At 42.2% G+C, this 19,566-nt stretch overlaps 1 protein-coding gene across 4 annotated transcripts in view; it reads right to left on the bottom strand.

Moving 5' to 3' along the window:
* Positions 1–1,787: 1,787 nt before the first annotated feature.
* Positions 1,788–19,566, bottom strand: part of unc-13-4A (BAI1 associated protein 3) — a 41,862-nt gene continuing 24,083 nt past the window's right edge. For 3 of the 4 annotated variants that reach the window (XM_070280063.1, XM_017235653.2, XM_017235654.3), the window contains 10 exons: positions 16,238–16,854; positions 14,286–14,544; positions 11,410–11,650; positions 9,531–9,699; positions 7,623–7,935; positions 6,553–7,065; positions 6,000–6,473; positions 3,339–4,728; positions 2,995–3,241; positions 1,788–2,928 (listed from right to left, as the gene is read on the bottom strand). In XM_070280063.1, coding sequence (XP_070136164.1) covers positions 2,837–2,928; positions 2,995–3,241; positions 3,339–4,728; positions 6,000–6,473; positions 6,553–7,065; positions 7,623–7,935; positions 9,531–9,699; positions 11,410–11,650; positions 14,286–14,544; positions 16,238–16,646 — 4,107 coding nt within the window. In that variant the 5' untranslated portion in view covers positions 16,647–16,854 and the 3' untranslated portion in view covers positions 1,788–2,836. The remainder of the gene's footprint in view (positions 2,929–2,994; positions 3,242–3,338; positions 4,729–5,999; positions 6,474–6,552; positions 7,066–7,622; positions 7,936–9,530; positions 9,700–11,409; positions 11,651–14,285; positions 14,545–16,237; positions 16,855–19,566) is intronic. The other variant, XR_001773131.2, reaches the window with a different exon arrangement.

Here is a 19,566-nt window from a genome sequence, read left to right as displayed (position 1 = left end):
CTTTTGTTGAATTAACATAGAATATGCTTTAGTTGGGATTGTTGCTTGTTATAGTTTCAGTTAGGTTACTGTTTTTAGTTTTGATTTCATATTAACCCATGCAAACACACAATCTATGTAAATAGGTTACACAATGTACACAATCTATGTACAGAAGTTGGCGGTCTCGGCTACACTGATATCCTGTTTATGGAGGGGATTCTAGGAACCTGAATTGTATGGCCCGTTGGTATACATCATAAATACGTACATTAAAAAACTATATTCTTTGGTTTTGCTTCTGAGTTTCCATCAAGATATACTATTTTTATTAATTTTCGGCGGTAGAGTGTATGCGTTCGTAGTTCTAAACTATTTTTATTAATTTTCGGCGGTAGAGTGTATGCGTTCGTAGTTCTAAACTAGATTTTATAGGAAAAACACGCAATAGAGCTTATAAATATTTGGTTAACTTTTTTTTTTGTTGATGGGTTCGGAAACTAAAGATAATCGAAAAAAGTTGCCGCTTATAGCTCTCCTTCTGTTGCTACAATTAAAAGCATTGTAGTTTTATTGGGTTTTCCATTGTGTATATGTAGGAGGGCCCTTTGTAGTTTCTGTTTGTATTCCGCATTCTGTGTTCTGTAACTAGCACAACAATTGTACACACAAATATGTATATATTCTCGTATATTATATAGGTATCGGCATAGGTTTATGCGTCTTTTTTGGCCTTGTTTTTCAACAGTTTTTCAGTTTTGTTCAGTAGGTATTTGTATATGTTGTGGTTGAGAAATACGTTTGGTCTCTTTGTTTGGCCAATTTTCGCATTCCGTATCAGATTTGTATTATTTGTGTTTTTGTAATTTATTTTAAGTTGTTTACCCTACTCAGATTGCTTCATATATATTTTTAAGCTAGTGCCAGTAACATGAATAATTTAATTTGATTTTGTTTATCCTTGCATCCTTCATGCCTGTTTTGTTTGTGTCTTTCAATATATTTATTCGACGTGAGAAATTATCAAAGGTACACATATCTGCTTTCTTGTCTATATATATATTTGTATTTTAATTATTTAACCTTTTTTTTTGTTGCTTGTTTTTTTGCTGCACAATAGTAGGTCTGGAAGATAGCAGTTGACAGCTGACAAATTTTTAGAAGTAGACTGTAAACAAAATTAATAGCAAGTGCCAATGGAAGATACTCAGAGTGGTGAAGAAATATTTGGAAGTTATAAACTACTTCGATGTTTGTCGCTAGTTTTGCGGCCAGGATTGCCGCTGACTCATTGTCGATGTCTTGGCGATGGCAGACTAACGAAGTTAAAGATTAACTAAACCAAATCAAACCTTTGAACTAAAAGACTAGAAGCAAAACTAAATTTAAAAAGTATAGATTTTTAGACTCGTTTTGGAAAAAAAGGCTGTGCAAAGATTCGGAAGCAAAATGCTTTAACTTACAAACTAAATGCTCGTTTGGTTACCAATTAATTATTTTTATCCACATAAGTATTTGTATATTTTAATTGTATATTCTTATTTGCATAATACTCCATTCTGTAATCGTAATTAACAATCATGAAAGTTTGCGTCGAGTGTAAATTTTAAAAATAGTTGTAATTTGACTTGGAGTTACTTGCTTTTGTTGTGCATTTCTTGGTAGTTAGTTTCCGCTTTCTAAAAATCGATTTCAGCCACGTCATGAAAGGTATAAAAAGTTGATTTCTGCTAAAGTTTACAATTAAGAGTTTGAGTTCCAACAATTCATTTCATTATTCATAATATACACATCTATCTGCATGAATATAGTCGGTTGGAGCTCCTTCATTAAAGAGACCATTGTATATAGTACAAAATTTACATTAGAAGCAAGACCTTCTTGTGGGTTGGGAAAGAAACTAACGAAAGTTCGAACAAAAGTGGTTAAGGGAGGGGTGTCAGAGGCTAAGACGTGGGGTAAAGCCCTAAGTCGTGTATAAGCGAAAGATCCGAAGGCTGCCTCTCTGGGGGGACAAGCGCGTGTCTAATAAATTTATACAAAATCTGTGCTCAGAAAATAGTTTACAAATATACTTTAGACTTAGTTACACTGTCCTTTGGGCGTGATATAAATTGTACACATATATATTCTATATATCTCATATTGTAAATAGCAATAATCTGCATGTCTGGATGTGATTATGTTTGGTTGTCAGTGTCTCGTATTTTCTGCGGGATTTTGTCAAAGAAGCTCGGAGTTTCGCAAGATTTTGATTGTTTTTTGGCTGTAGTAAAAAAGGTGCTTTAGATATACACTTTCATATTTTTCAATATATATATTCTTAAATTGACCCAAAAAATGTGTTTTGTGTATGTCCGAGATGTGTTAATCCCAGGATGAGTGTTTCTTGTAAAAGTCTTCAAAACGCATCTGTTAGGTAGCTTGAGTTTTTTGTTCGTGTTTTGTCTTATGTGATTTTGATGGCTAATTTCGGTTTTAAACGACTTTGATTGCCCAATTGTGACAATTTCAGCAATGCTAGGCTTCTAATAAATCCCTAAAATGTATCCGTAATTCGGTTCAAGCAACTTTAAGTGTTTAAGAGTCCAATTTTTGTCGTTACTTGTCACTTTTTTGCACCATTTGAATTTCGATTTCGCTAAAATTTACAAACTGAACAGAGTCTTTTTTAAACAGTTAGATTAAGTACAATACATACAATGCTTGTTTTAGGATACAACATTTATCTTTTGGTAAATTTATCAAGTCATGTCGATGCAATTACATTGCTCGATCCCATCCAAAACGTTTTACAAACGGTTCCTTTTTCTTCCTTTCATGCATGTTCGGGATTATATGTAAATCCTTTTAAAAATCAATTGATAAGACGCGCCTTCTGTTTGCGCACAAAGTCCTGGGCCTGCTTGTCGTTGATTCGGACCTCGAGGATTTGCAAAATGGGATTGTCTTTGGAAGAAATCACAAAACATTGCATAGCGGAGGAGCCTAGATACTTGATATTATTGTACTCACTTTTATCCAACTGCTGCATGAGGGGCAGCTCGATCTGCTTCAGCCCGTGGAAATTATCTACACTGGTGCTGTAGTCAGCCACTCCGGGTATGTTTCCCAGGGCCAGGAAGGCTTCCCCACCAAAGTCATTAGCCGTCAGCACATCGTGATCCATCACCGTGAAGCAGATCATGGCACCTTCGGTAAGACACTGCTCCAAGGTCACGGAAAACTCAAAGCATTCATCGAATATGGGATGCAAAGTGCGCTAAGGGGAGATAACATTTGATAATATGACTATTAGTTTCCTCATAGAAACATATCCTTTGAAATGTTCTGATTATGGCGATTAAGTTTTAACCTACCTTGTGCACATTTGTTTGCTGCTCCATGCAGTGCAGAAAAATCCTTCTGGGAAGCAGTTCTATGACTACAAATGGATCACTGAAACCATTTGGATCCAGGGGCACCACATCCCTGGCGTGGAGAACCTCCACACAGAGCGAATCGTGATTGAAGTAGGCCCGCACAGCCAGCGATCCGTAGGGTCCCGGACTAACGGCCATCATCTGCTCCCGAAGGCGCTGCATGTAAAACATGTCGATGAGCCGGTCAGTGTCCGTTTTGTGGAACTGCAGACGCTGCTCGATGCGCCAGAAGTCCTCTGTGTGGAGGCACTCTAGAAGCAGGCCCTGGCCCTCGGCGTGAAAGAAGTCCACTAGTAGCTGAAGAGCCTCATATAGCCTCTTATGAAAGTGTGTGGGCTTGTCCGTCTCGTCGCCGGTCTCCATTTGCCGCGACATCTCACCCAGCACGGTTTTCCAGATGAAGCGTAGCGACCTATTAAAGTTCTTGGTAAGCATGGCACTGTTGAGAGCGGCCAAGTGACAATCCAGGTACTCCAGCAGGGGAACTATGGCCTGATTGGCGGGTAGGGAATCCGGGGACCAGGCCAAATGAAACATAGCCTTCTGTAGCGACATCTGCATGAGAGGTGCCAGCTTGGAGAGTATGCGCTCGCAGCGGTTTTCCATGTGGGTGAGACTGGACTCTAGCAGATTGTCGGCGGACTCCTCGAGGGGCTGCTCGTCGGAGCGGAACTCCGCCAAGGTGCGACGCACGTACTCCACATTGTTAACAGTGACGCACATGTCATCGGAGCAGCGGAAGGGACCTTGCTGCTCGTAATAGCCACTGTCCGCCAGGGCAGTGTGGATCAGGTCGCAGTAGTGCATTGCCGCCGAGCAGACCACGTCGATCAGCTGCGACTCCAGCATGATTGCTGTGTCCTCGTCAGGCCAGTTCATAACCTTCCAGAACTCCTTAATGTTCAACAGGGTGCTGGCCGTGTCCACGGAGGAGCTACTGTACCGCACTATCCGTTCGCCCTCGCATATGGCGTCCATACGTATGGCTGCCCGAATCCTCTGCAGCGCCTTCGCCTTACTGACCATCATCCAGCGTTCTAGGGTGGGTATGAACCATTCGTGGCTGTTGCTCAGAGCCAGAGGCTTTTCAGGGGGCTGCGGCTGGGCGGAGAGGTGCCGTTTCAGCTGGCAGAACTCCTGTAGGGCAAGAAACAGTTCAAAGGGCTTTGTGTCCACCGGCTCGGCATCACCCTCGAGCACGGCGTACTGTGAGAGGTTCATCCGCACCCCGGGCACTTGGCCGGCGGCCATCCTGGTGTACAACTCGTCACCCACCATGGCGTCGTACTGCTTGTAGATGATGCTAAAGTACTGAATGCCATTCGTACTGAAAGAACGAAAGAGGATTTAACTAAATGGATATGGATGTGGATAAATGGATGAAAAACTAAAGCATTGAGTCCGGCCTGCTGCAGAAGAAATAACACGTCCGTTGAAAGTGAACCACCTTGGCTTTAAAAGGGAACAAATGCCCCAATTAGACTTGTAACTAAATTTTGCTAATGTCTGGCCTTCAGCACTTGGCAGGACCTCTCACCGACCCTCAACACTTTTCCTGACAGCCTCTGGACATTTGCTAAATGCCTTGTCAGGAGTAGGATGCGCTGGCTAGGTGGCTGGCAACCACCGGATTTCTAACTAAGGACCCGCCGCCAGTGGAAGGGCAACGTGAGAGCATTTTTATGACAGCGCAATTAATTTGGGGCTTATGTGTGTAAGCCACTTGATGTCCTCATTAAGGTCTTTTTACGGCCACGCTAACTGGCAAATATGTGACTGATTAGTCCTGCGGGATGGCGGCCAAGTATGCACAACCATGCACCTATAAATTAATAGTTATTGAAGCTCTTCCGGTCCTGTCTCTTGATGATGGAACGTGATCCCCAATCCGTTAAACGCCTTCGATTTATCATTACACCCTGTTCGACTTTCTGAAGGGTGTTCTTCCTTTTAAATATCCTTTCAAATAGTTATTTAGAAGAAAAATGATTCTACAAACTTTGCATTTAAAGCTGTATTATTTAATTAGGTTTTCCAGATAATGTATCCTGCTGCAAAATAATTTATTTGGTATCCCTGGGGGATATAGCCACTTGTTGAAGCATTTGTCCGGAAGTCACCCTCTTGGCAAAACTAGTCCAGTTGGGGACTACGCTGGGGGGTAATCTCTCATGACAACATTTGTGGCCCTCATTAATGCTCGTTAGCTTTATGACTTTGACTCGCAGGACATTTGACAAATGCTCAAACTGATTAGAGGGAATGATGGCTGGCGACTGTAAAGTGCTCCGCCCCGGGCACGATTGCGGATAAGTTCGGATCGAAATGACGCCATTTGTGTGGGTGGCATTCAATTCAATTGGGTCATCGCCTTAGTGCAATGCCGAAATGGCAATGCCGACCCAACCTCTCTTATAAAAGATCTGGACCTGGGGCCAACCACTGCTTGTTGGTAAGACGGCTCGGAAAACTTTATTTGTTCGCATTTAAAAGTATAGAGTGTGGAGTGGAGTACGGAGTAGATTTTATGGGTCACACGTGTCGGACATACTTAATCTGCTATTTGCACGACGAAAGGTAACTAACCAAGATACTCACTTGTCGAAAAGGGCATGGTAGTAGGTCTGTCCCAGCTGTATGTCGGCCGTTAATGTCGTTACAAAATTCGATAATGGATTGGGCAAGCTCTGCGACTCCCGGAGCACCGCTTGGCCCCACATCACTGACCCTTTGCGCAGAGCATTCACCACCTCGCCCCGTACGCCCTTGTTGAAAGGGCACACGGCCCGGAATGCTCGCATCGATCCGAGCAAACCCAGGCAACGGAGAAGAAATTCCAGGCGAATTAGCGAAGGCGGATTCAGAGCCGGAAATATGTCCCTGTGCCGTCGTATTTGGTTCAGGGAGCGCTCTACGAACCCGTTCATAGCATCCGCCAGCCACTGCTCTAGATCCCGACTCAGGGGCTCCTGGTTGGGCAGATTCCACTGCTTCTCCACGTCGCTAAGCAACCGGTGAAGGAATTTCGGGTCCAAAGGAGTGGATCGGTTCAGCTTTGCAGCAGCCACATACCTGAAAATAAAAGAGGATTAAAGACATGGTTAGTTATTAAAGGCTATGGAGTTTTGATTTTCTACTTTTCCCCTTTTACCTTGCCATGGCACAATGCAAATCCGAGAGATCCGCCTGTACGGCCAATTGATGGAGTATGGTCAGAGCCGGACCTGGTAGGTCTCCGCACCAGGTCCACGAGGGCTCATGAGTGGTCACCTCGTGCTGCATAAAGACCTTCTGGAGTTGCTCAATCTTATGGATCTGCATCTCATGGTTCTCGTCACCGACATTGCCTCGATCCTCTCGCGTGGAGAGCCACAGCTTGAGTCGTATTCTGCCCTGTACGGTGCTCCGTTGACTTCGGGCCTCCAACTTGAACCAGGCATCCAGGCCGGTGGAGGGTATCTCGGCAAGTGGTATGTTCACCGAGCCGAGGAAATCGTCCTGGGATCCCTGGCGGGCAGACTGGCAAACCTGTTTAAAGAAGCGTCCCAGTCCGCGAACGCCACGGACTTCGTTCAGTCGCGACACAGCGTCCATGACGCAGCTTTCGTCGTCGTGGTCCCAAATGTCCAGATGAAAGGTATCCGTATTTATGTCATCTATGTCGCTGTGGAAATATTTATGATGTAATAATATTTTATTTTAATATGTAATACAAATTTTATTTTGTGTATCTTTAGATGTTCAGATAGGTTGTGGTTACAACATTTTTCAAAGTAATCATATGCTGGTTCTTTTAATTTATTACACGTTTGTAGCAGCTTTCAAATTAAAACGGATACTACGTTCTCTTCAGGTATTAATTTGAGTTTTTCCCGCAAAAGTATGTTCTGGCTTATTGCTTATTAATCAATAATGCTTTTATGTATTCAATGTAGGACTTTTTACCGAATTTCTAAGAACTGATAAAGTGCTTATGCTTAATAACTTCCTTTGCAGTACTATACAGAGTACTTCCTATTCCTCTTGATTGGTTGCTTTTGTTCTCATTCAGTTTTATTGCAATTGCCACATAAATCTGATTGCATTTCTTATGGTGGAAAATTTATGTGCATGTGCAGTTGTGTTTCAACTCCATGTTAAAGTTAAATGAGTTTTATTTATTGCTTACGACTCGTAAATAAGGTTTTTTGCTTGTGATTGAGATCAGAATTTATGACTTACAACTTAAACTTCTCGTTCCATTTTGGGGTGAGGGTGTGAGGCTTGATGGAGGTCGCCTTGATCAGCTTGGCCGGCACCGGTCCGCCCAGTGAGTCGCGCTGCTCCCGCCGACCCGCTCCCCCGTCCCGCCGCTTGAAACTCAGCCGGAAGCTGTGCTTGCGGTGTGGGGGCGAGTCCGTGGCGCTGTTGTCGAAGCCTCCACTCATGTCCGCCGAGAGGGCTCGTGGCGTCGGCGGCAGCGGCAGCGGCGACACGGGCGGACAAGCGTCTCCATCCGGCTGGATGCCCAGCATGCAGTACGGATCCGAGAAACCTATAAAGACGATAAATAACGCAATAAACAATTTATTTTCTCCCCAGGACCAAATAACCAAAAAAGGACAAAAAGGACCAAACAGGACAGAGCGGCATTAATGAGGAGCTCGACTGATGACATTAAATGCCAATTAATGGCACTGCCCCGGGGAACGACGAGGCGTCAGCTGCTCCCAGTCACACATTGCGTATGATTAACATTTCATTTGCATAAAGTGCTGCTCAATTATTGAGTGCCTGTGATTTACGCGCCCAGCTATCAGAGCCACCAACCACAAAGGCCCACTGCAAAGATGAAGATATATCCCTCTCGAAATTGGATACAATTTCCACAGCTATTAATTTAATTTGAATAAAAGTGCTCTGTGCAAAGACCGATTTCTGAGAAAAGTCATTAGATGCAGTTCAGACCTTCGTTTGATTCATTGAAATTTTGGGGCTGGTCTGCATTGCAATGTCCAATTTGGTTGCTGGCTTTCGTGCTTTATCAAACTGGGATAAAATTCAGCCACTACTGGCTGTTAAACCGAACTAAACGAAAAGCGCTTTGGCAGTGGAATTGGCAGCTTATTTGCCAATGGACAATGGCCAAACAACAAAAGCTCCCTCTCATCGGCCACCTTTCATTGGCAATGTTGCTAGTTTGCCATCTGGCCAGGCGAGGACCACGGTCAGGACCGAGACCACTGAAAACCCACTAACCAGCTCCCAAAAAATCGTGCCAGCCTCTTTTTCCAGGCGGCAGTCGTAGTCAGTTTTCCTAGCAGATGCCAGTCCGTGGCACACTAACATTGAACTACTTTGTGGCCCAGAATGGAGGGTAAGTGGCTAGGGACATGTTGTATGGGTTGGATGATAGACAAGGAGGCAAGGAGCCAGGGGTAGTAGGGACAGAAAAATACTCGAACAGAAGCAGACGCAGACGAAGGAGCACTCAACGTATTCCTTACACATCCTTGAGCACATTAAAATGCGAAATTGCGTTGCCTTCGATGAGGCAGCTCCCGCTTTTACACTGAGGAAAAGTATGCAACATGATTAAAATAAAGATTTATGCTTAATAAATAAATAATATTTAAATTCAGGATAATGATACGTTAGTTGGATGCGACTGTGTATTGCAAAACCCCTACCTTGAAGCTAACATAGATTTTTTTGCAGTGCCCCTATTTTTGTTTGTGAAACTTCTGCTCTCTTCAACTTAATAAACAAAATGGGAAGCATTAAATTGCAAATTTATTGAACCCACACGAAGAGAGGAGTCGGGGTGAAAGCATAAGCAAGACAGTAACTTTTGTTTGGACCTGAAACCAGGACAACAACAATCCAAGTCAAACCAAAAAATGTGCTTAAAATAGTATTATTAAGCTGCAAAATAGTCAAGGCATGGAACTCTGGAACAGGTCTCATAATGCAATTGCCGCAGAAGCCGCAAAATCAATTTACAAACTAAAAATATTTACACATCAGATGCACACACATGAAGGAAGGAGATTGATACATCGGAGGGGGCAGAGTGGCGAAGTGAAAAGTCTAATGTGTGGGGGGATGTGAAATCCAGGCTGTGAGATCCAGGAATCCTGGGGCGCTTACCATTGGCATCCTTTGCCTCGAGGCCATCAGCTTCGATTACCACCGCAGAGAGGACGATTATCTTTGGTTTATCCTCGGCGGAGGCGTGCAGGAGTCGATAATGACGATCCGGATTGACACCGAAGGCGCGCTGGGCGTGCAGATACATTTCGTCCTTGTAATGGGCGAACTGTGCAGCCAGATTTGAATCGCAGTATTTCAGTATTCCAGATTACGTGGGGATGCCAAAAGAAAAAATGTAAATATTTTAACAAAATTAATTAAATTATATTTTCATATTTGTAAATATTTTAAAGTCATTAATATTGATAAATTTGCATATTTTTTGTTTACTTTTCCATCACATATTATCTTTCCTCTCCTCCCTTATATTGATTTATCTTTTTCTGGAATTTATTAGCCTGTCGACTTTTGATTTCTTATCACGCTTCGAGAAACGCTTTCATCGCGTTCCCGACTACTTCAAGGATATTATAATTTGATTGCCTTTGCTGCAGCTCAAATTAAAAATAAACTTGATTACATTTTCGTGGAAAATGTGGAATTCGTAGATCCGAATTATTTTGCAAATCTAATTACATAGATTTATTTTGGGCAGAGGAAAGGCATTGATTGAAAATGCGGAAGAAGGAAACTTTAATATTCCTATTTATACATTTTTATGACGGAAAGGAAAAGAAGAAGGAAACTTTAATATTCCTATTAATAAATTTTTAAGACGGAAAAAAAGTACCTATCTACGTTTTTTCCTGTTACCTTGTATATTTTAATTGAAAGTAACCCCAGTTACATTTGAAGGCATCTCAGCTCGGTTTTCCCCCATTTTAATGAAAACCTCTTGGCCAGATTATGGCCTTATAATAAGTAACCTTCAAGCAGCTGTCGGTTGCAAGTTTTTCTTCCCAGTTCTACCTCCTTATTAATTTTATTTTATATATTTCTTTGCATTAATATCCATTAGGAAAGGTTTCTGGGTGGGAAAATCGCATTTTTTTGTAATTATTTACGATTAAATGCAAAAGTGGCCAACCTGCTCGAGGAGCAAGCTCTTCGCAGAGACCACCAACTAGCTTGGCAACGACTTTCTCTCTTTCTCTTTTCTTAATCCTTTTCCCCAGTTTCTCGTTTTCCCATTACTTTATTCGCTTTACGGGCACCCGCGAGATTTGACCAGTTTCAACTCAATCACAGCAGGACTCCAGCAAGGATGCTATTTTCCGCTACTAGTTCAAACTTTTATTATGCTGGCGCAAACTTGCTACACTCCATCCTTTCATATTTCATCCCTCTCCCTAGCACGGTCGCAGTACCTCCTTCCAGCAGCCCCACAGGACCTACTCGAGTTTCATTAGTCGGGCATTGGGCATCTAACCATTTTCTTACTCTTAAATTAAAAACGATAATTGAAAAATGAACTGCTGTGTGAAGCCGGCCCAGGATATATATATTGGAAATGGCATTCCTTTAAAAGTGGCAATAAGAAATAAAGCGGAGCGGGAGGCAAAAAGTAGCACATTTTTAATTGAATTTCTGCCCTCGACAGAAACTTCAAACTTACTCTGCCAAATGAAAGAAAATTTTTCTTTTTCTTCTGAGACCTTGTTTTCTTGCCCCAGGGTCCGTGCCCGAGTCTTGGCATTAATCATTCAAATTGCAAAACGTCTCAAAGCCTAATGCCACCGATTAAGCCTTTCAATCATGTGGTATCTCCGCCTCTGGATATCCTTGATGTATGTATGTATGTATCTCTGGTATCCCTCAAATCGCCTTAATTTATATAATTTGAAACTATTTGCATAAGCCCCAAATCATAATTTCATTCAACTTTTGTCCCTGGATACATAGGTTATTATGTATGTGGGAGGATATATTGATTTACCTGTCCGCCGGGTGCAGGTGCTCCCACCGTATTGGCAATGGTGTGCAGGACCTCGACGTAGAGCTTCTCCTTCTCGTCCTGGCGGTCAATGGACTCCTCCGTAGCCGGCGGATCACGTTCATTCTCGGGATTAGCCTCGGCACGTGCTTCGGCGGCACGCGTGGCCGACATGCGACGATTTTCACGTTTCCAGCCGAGCGATGTAAAATTCTCAAAATACGAGCCATCCGTTTCCTGAACTCTGTACAGAGAACAAAAATAAAATAAAAAATAAAATATTTTAACATTAAATTGAAAAAATTTCATATTTTAATTAAAATGTTCAAGTTGTAAGGATTCATTATAGAGTTTTTTATAAATGGTGAAAAGTTACTATCATTTATTGGAAACAGTTGTTACGCCCTATTTTTTTCAAGTACCTGGCAACCAAATAAAGTAGGGTTAGATGAACACATGTGTGTGTGTCTGATAGAACGGGGTTGGGAAACACTTTGTAGGGATTCTCGATTCAATATCAAAGAATATTCAAATTGACTCCTGCCGCTGTCAGTTCGGTGTCTGACTTTAATTGGCCCTGTCAATATGGCCGCTGCCTACATAAAAATGTGACATTGTCGTACCTATTTCAACTTTGATAAGGGTTGCCTGTTGCCTGGGACTTGGACTGGGACTTAGCCCAGAACCAGGACCACTCTCCGTATGCCTGATGTTCAAAAGACTCGGTCCTGATCCGCTAATTGTATACAAATATTTCAGTTTGCATATTTGATTGAAACTTTGTATCTTGTGTGTGTGTATTTTTGGGCCCTAACTAGGATAGTTGATGGTGCTCTGCCTAATCATTTGATTTGCATGGCTCACCCAGACAGTCCCACAACAGGATTCGCAGGGCTTATTCTAGCAGCTGTGGCGAGAAAAAAAAGTTGGCCAAAACTTCGTGCACTCAGCAGAAGAGGAAACAGCTAAGCGGCTTAACTTTGTCGCCGAGCGCTGATGATTTTTTACGTTAACACGTTTACGTTTATAGGGCACACACACACAAAAAAAGAAACTGAACCGAGCTACAAAAAGTAGGCAACACTTCTGTCGACACCCAGTAATATAGGCAACACTTTTGGAAAAAGGACACCTTTCCTTGCGTCTGTTTCTGTATTTGTGTGTGTGAGCAGCAGGCGTGTGAAAATGGTCAACGTAATTGCCGTAAATGATAGGGTAGCACAAGTGGGGACGGGGCACTAACTGCATTGTTTGATGTGAAAGTTGCCCCGGCTTGAAAGTTGTTTGCGAAAAATTTAATTTCAAACTTTTGGCCCAGATGTTTGCCTTGCTTTTTACTGTTTTTTTTGCCATTATTTTTTTAGTTCTTTTCTTTCTCGCCTTTTTGCTTTGTGATTTTGTCGCTCCGAGAGACACTCAATTTCGGTTTCAATTTTTAAGATTTTTTAAGTTCTCCTGTCATTTTTCTTCGGCTTCAACAAAAAGTTTTCCCAGAACTTTTCAGTATTTCTTTTTGTATTTATTTTGTTGCAAATATTTATTTTATATTTAACTTTGAGGTAAACAATTTTTGGGCAAAAAAAAATTCTCTCCATTTCGTTTAATTCAAGGTGAACTACACCCCGAGGCACACCTATTACGTGTGACCTAACTTTTATTGGATTTTATTTGTGTGAATTTAATTTAATTTTAAATATGTTTTGGCCAGTCTAAAACAAAAGAACTTATAAAAAATTGAATTTTACTTATTGCTCACTGATTGTTTATGTTGCTTTGCTGCGGCGACGAAACTAATTTTTGCGCAATTAAAAGTCAATGCATAAAATATGAAATTGAACTTTAATGAGCTAAATAATGTTCGGTTTGACATTCAAATTAAAATGATAAAATTCCCTTTTGTCCAATTAAGTGTATTCGAAAAAATCGGTGGCTGGCGAATGTTTTTTCTACTAATAAAATGAACTCATAAAAAAAATTAACACCACTTTTGAGTAATTATTCTGCTAAACCTGCTAATATATGTAACCACTTAAAATGCATTTCACACTTATCGGTATCTTAATATATCGCCTCATCCTGGCCAATCTCCTGAGCAAAAACTCATTTTTGGGCCTAATTAAATGTAACCTATGATCCGCTAAGCAGATGCCACCTTATGCAAAGCACCTATGCCTTGGCATTGAGCCAAAAAGATGCTGAAACGGATATTGCAACAGATTCTCGTTGCCTTGCCTTACCTTCAACATAGTAGGGCAGCACCTTTAAACAAGCCTCAGAATAGGTGTCTTATTCTGAAGAAGGTTACTTCTGAAGAAGGGAAAAAAAAACTTTTACCCGCATTCGAACCCAGCCCACCGGGTGCCAAAAGTTTCTTTGGAATTTTCGGTTCTGAACTAACTGTGGAAACTTTTGTAATTACATAATTATGAAGGTCGAGAGCGATAAAGTTTTGTTACGACAAACACACCAAAAAAACACTGCCAAACACAAATAGAAAAAAAAAACAGAAATTGAAGTACATTAATTAATTGGTAAATAATTTATTTTTGGATTTCTATTGAGCATAGTTTGTGAGTTTTAAGGCTTAGCCTGGAAGGCAGGACTCTGGAAATCCCCAACGAAGGCTCATTATGCGGCCTGTTTAATTTATGCATTTCACATCCATCTTTCGAAGTGTGCGTGTGTAAATATTTCGCAGGAAGTTCGGCCAAAATATTAGCATTTCCATTTGTGGGTTAATTACCTCCAGCAAACACGCTCTCGCTGAAGTTACGGGCCGACAGACAGGCATTTAATTTGCGAAATCCATTCGCAAGATCTTCGCACATCATCAAGTATGCATTAGGGACACAGGTACAGAGGGACTCAAAAGGACTCACCCTGAATTGGAGCGTGGGTCAACCTCTGGCCAGCTCAGCCGGCGCTTGCAGAAAGCCAGCGGGGGGCGGGGTGGCGGGTCCGGCTGGTGCAGTGGCGAGTTTCGCTGCCTGAAGGATCCGGTGCGGGGGGGCGCCAGGCACTCAAGGGCCCTCGACTGGCGGCGGGATTGGGGCGTGCCGCCTCCACCTCCGCCGGAACCGGAAGTAGTCGGACTGCCGCCGACGGTGACGGGATTGCCACCCGGTATTTTCGGGTAACCTGTGGGGGAAGACATAGGGGTTAAACTTTAAATATAATCCGTGGAAAACTGTATAACAGGGGTCGTAGATTTTAAGCGTTAAATATATTAAATAGTTTTCATTTCTGAAAGGATATGCATAAAAAAGCTTAAATATGTTTCCCCATATCTCCAAAGACTAATTATTTCAAACATTTAAAGTAAAAACGTCCTTTCTGTGTCACCGAAACTTCTATGCAAATTTGCGGAAAATCCAGAGGAAGGAAGGAGCCACGAGAAGTAAAGTGGAAACCAGCACAGTCAAAGTCAGTGTGCAGAAATGTGGTGCAGTGGTCCATGTTCAAGGCAAAGGCAATGCAACCGCAACCGGTAACCTTGACATGCATCTGTGTGGCTCCTGTGGCGCCTGCAACAGGACCTGGTCTTCCCAAGGGCCCCAAAAATTTGTCAGAAAGGAAGCCTCACTGAGTGCCTTTCAAGCGGGATTTCGGGGTTGGGGCTTCCCAGAGAATGGGGTTCTTTCTCCTGTTCCTCTCCCAAGAAGTCGAATAAAAAAGCGTATACACCGAAAATGCAGAAACCAGGATAGTCAAAGTTGGGCGCAGCAAGAGACCCCACGACCCTCACAACACTGTCACGGCCCAACATATGGAAAAACGAAAAACGCTGACACGTTGATAGTTTTTCCGGAGAAAAGTCTCCCGCAGCTTCGGCTGCTGCACAAGATAAGCCAATTTCGAGTTTGATTCAAATGCCGGCTACGAGTCGGTGGTGAATCACAAATCCCAGCCAATGTCGAAGGACTTTGGCGGTTTCTGTGGCAGGATATATGCATGTACCCACACCACTGTTGCTGTTGCTGCCTTGACATTTAAATATGTTTGCTTTTGCCAACTAGAGGAGAGCTGAAAACAACAAGCTAGAACATCGTTTAGCTCGGCAAACAAGTTTTGCATTCTAAAGCGGAAGCGAAGCCCCAGAAGAAGTCACATATGCATGTTGATTGCTTTCGCTCCACCACCATCAGGATCAGGACCAAATACCCATCCACTCCCTCGCTGTTGGTGTGCACCACCATTTGCTTAACCATATGCGAGTGGAGAATGCCAAAGTTTTGGTCGCATTTGGTGGCTGGCAAGACATGTAATGTAATTTTCATATTGAGACCCGATGACGATAACGTCTGGCGAAGGATTCAATAAACTTTTTGCCCATGTTTACCATTTTTGTGGCACGCACACGAACACAAACAAATCGCTTTTGGCCTAGTCATAGCTGGCGGCAAGTGAAAGTCAAAGTAAAAGTAAATTTAATGATGATTCCCGCATTTATTTACGCACTCTATTTTTTCATGTTTGCTCCAGAAGTCCAAAGGGGCTGGATGTAATAAATACCACATGGAAAACACCATTAGCAGCTAAATTAGGGCCAAGGCTCTTTTGGGATTAATGACAACCCTCCCCTGGCATACAAGGTACTAACCTTTGTCTAGGCGTTTATCAGATATGGGTTAAAAGTCACTGGGGTATATATTTTAAAGAATTTACAGCTCTAGTTTAGGTTAATATTCTAATATGGTGTAGTGTAGGATGATATACTATATAAATATATCATACATGATATATTTTTATATTTTTATATATCATTTATATATAGATGATATATTTCTCTCAGTGTGCCTCGTACCTCCATCAGATCCATAATAGAACTTACCCAGTAATGGATTGGTGGCATTCGGATTGCCGATTACCACGCCACCTGAAGGATAATTACTGCCGGTAGCTGCCGCTGCCACGCCTCCAGTGGGTGCGGCGGGCGCCCCATAAACGCCTAGGCCGCTGCCAATGCTCGCCTGTTGCTGCAAGGGTGCATGGACGTTCGATACTTGCTGCTGCTGATGCAGCAACTGTTGCTGCGACAGCTGCGTCTGTAATACTTGCGGATGTTGCTGCGGAAACCCCGACTGTTGCTGTTGCTGTATGGAGGAAGCAGGGCCGCTGGTGGAAGAGCCAGATTGTTGTTCGGTAGACTCCTGGCGGGAGAGGGAGAATCGGCGGTTGCCGAGGCCCAAACTGGAGATGCCACTCGTGACATACTGCTGCATGGAGCTGAGGAAACTCATGGCGGCATCTGGCGGTGCTCCGTTTCGATTCCGCCTTATCGCTGGCTCGTAATTGGCTCAAGCCCTGTTGTTTTGTTGCCGGAATTAATCACTTGGAAACTCGCTAGTCGGGATTTGTATACGCAATTCGTTACGTTCTTGCCAGATTAGTTAAATTTGTGTGGGGTCCTTGGTCCTTATTCCCAGCTCCAGTTTGCTTATCACGGCTCTGCAATAAAATGTTTGTTTTCAGGTAAAACTTTTGGTTTCCAGATATTTTTGTTTAAACAATTGAACTACGACCAAGTCTTAAGCCAATGGCAAAAATAGACAATTTTGCTTTTGTTTAAATAATTCGATAAAAATAATATTTAATACAATAATTTTATTTTTAACAAAAAATGCATGTTTAATTTATTTATGTTGCACTTGCATTCAGTGCCAGGACTTTTCAATCTTTGTGTTTGTCATTGATTCACCTCGTCAGCAGTTATGTTGACTTGCCATCGCCTATCCCTAAAAAAAAGTATACTTTCTCCGCAAATTTTAAGGTGAACGACGGAAATGCATGTGGGCTTTTTCTTTGAGTCTATCGATTGATTGCAGAGTCCTTTTGCTCACTTGTCGACAGGGCTCCTAATTAAATTTCTTTTGAAATACGCCCAACGCTCTGACCTAATTAAGGTTTAATCAGCTGAGCTTAATGAGCCATTTCTGGAGCTAGTGGGGTTCATGGCTAATCGATCTGCGTGAATAATTGACCCACATGTATGCTACACACCAAACTGAACTAAAAACACAGTACCTGTTTGGGCGGTGTCCCGGGCCATAAATTAGCTGCCAAAATGGCGCTACCGTAAATAGTAATAACAATAATTATATGGCCAAAAATAAACGCCGGCCCAAGCAGAAAAGAAGTTAATTAATTAGCTTTCCGGGCTTTTTGTGGGGCCACTCATTTATGGATGAGCAAATCGGTTGGCGAAAATCAAATTGCAAATTGAACGCCCAGACGATGGCAAAGCTCGTCCTGCCTTTTTAGGGCCATTCAAACGTGGCCAACTTAGCGATCCGGGCCGCTCTTTCATTACCAAAATCCCCATGGCGACGTAGCCGGATCGAAGAATTCTTTATAATAGTTTCTCCTTTCGATTTTAACAATAGGATTACTAACAAGAAGCTTTTCTTGGCTATGATGTAGAAACGAAAATTGGAGTTTCCATCACGAAATAGAAGCTAAATATACATGAGACTCGGGGAGAAATTAAACAGGACTACTATCTTAACCAATTCAATAAAAAATAAAAGCTTGCTTGATTTTTGCTTCTGTTTCTACTGCTGAAAAGGAGCTTATTAAATTCCCGGCATTATCCCAGCTACCAACAAGCAGGATACACTTGTTGTTGTAGTTGAGCACACTCGGGGACAATGAAAGGTATTATGCTGTGTGCTGAGTGGCTTTAAATGCCATAAAAGCAATACGGGGCTGGTCATAGCAACTGGCAACCTACAGTTTGCCAAACAATTCGCATTTCGCTATTCCCTGGGCAGCAAGGACGATGATGATTGTGTTTATAGGTGCGTGTGCTTGTGTTTCTGTGCGTAATCAGCGCATTCATGCATGCTCATTCTACCCCTCTCTTCTACACAAAAGCGCGCTCCTCTTTCATTTAGCTTTTCTGTGTTAGCCTGCTGGTTGGTGGCATAATTAGCGGACTCTGAAAATAATTTGCAAACCAATTTCTGTTATCTCATCATTGTATGTATGTGGGCTGATTCGGTTTCTTCTTATTGCTTTGTTTTGTTTTCGAAAAATGCTATAAATAAATCAGCCGACACACGAAAGTTGATTTATATGGTGCACGTAAATTTGCCATTAAGCGACAGATAAATGTATTGCAATTAAATGAAATGGAAACGGAGCCAGGAGCAAGGATCCAGTCCGGAGCGTCAGCAGAAGCCGTAGAAGAAGCAACAGCTGCGCACAGGGAATGGGGAATAAATACGCCGGGAACTTGGACTTTAATTAAGATTAATTAGTCACTAGCCAAGTCAAAGGACGTGTGTGCTAGTGCTAGTGCCACTAATGTATGCCATAAAGGAAGGCCACTCGCTGTTGCTTCAATCTATTTAGTTTTTATTAATGATTGCTCATACGGCATGTGGCCTCACTGACAGCAACCCTTGTTCCGCAAACTTTTGTCACAACTCTGAGGGGGTTTCGACCAAAAAAACTAAATTAAATGTGGATTGCACTAATGTGACTTCCCTAAAATATTCCATAGGTCTGTCATAATGTCGCGCACTGATGCCAAAAAGTAATTATCTTTTTCTGCGCTCCCACATATAAAATAAACTGAAATGAGGGTCTTCTCGACGCAAATGTCTGTCATTCAGTCACCCCAGCCCAACCCCCGCCAGCTCCACATTTGAGTCTATTTTGGACACATTTTCTGAGCTGATTTGGTTACCACGCATAATTTAAAAACCTTCCGTCTGCCACCACCTTAGCAAACAATTCTGCGGTTGAGAGTTGCACAAGAAAAAGTATGAAAACCAAGTAGAATGTGGAAAATTGAAAAATATAAATTTTGGGACTTGAAGAAGAATGTGCAATACGCTTACTTTTATTTCAGAAAAAAATATATAAGTTATTTTTTCTTGTGCTCGTATAATCCTTCTTATACCCTGTATTCTTGTAGCTATCAACAAAATATCACAAAGTCGCTGATAAAAATATAAGCTCCAGTTCGTGAAAAAAACTCCAAATCCCCAAGGGAAAAGGAATTCGCACACACGCATTCAAAAAAAGCAATTGTAAGGCAATTTCAAAGGCAAAATTATTATGTCGCTTTACGTCAGTTTTTTGTGAATTTTTTGCTTCGAAGAAGCCAAGTTTTTGCCAGGATACTACATAGCAGATGAATGTGCTGAGGGTACC

Source organism: Drosophila bipectinata, chromosome 3L, assembly GCF_030179905.1.
Source record: "Drosophila bipectinata strain 14024-0381.07 chromosome 3L, DbipHiC1v2, whole genome shotgun sequence".
Taxonomy (NCBI): Eukaryota; Metazoa; Arthropoda; class Insecta; order Diptera; family Drosophilidae; genus Drosophila; species Drosophila bipectinata.
This window is presented reverse-complemented; position numbering and strand designations above follow the sequence as displayed.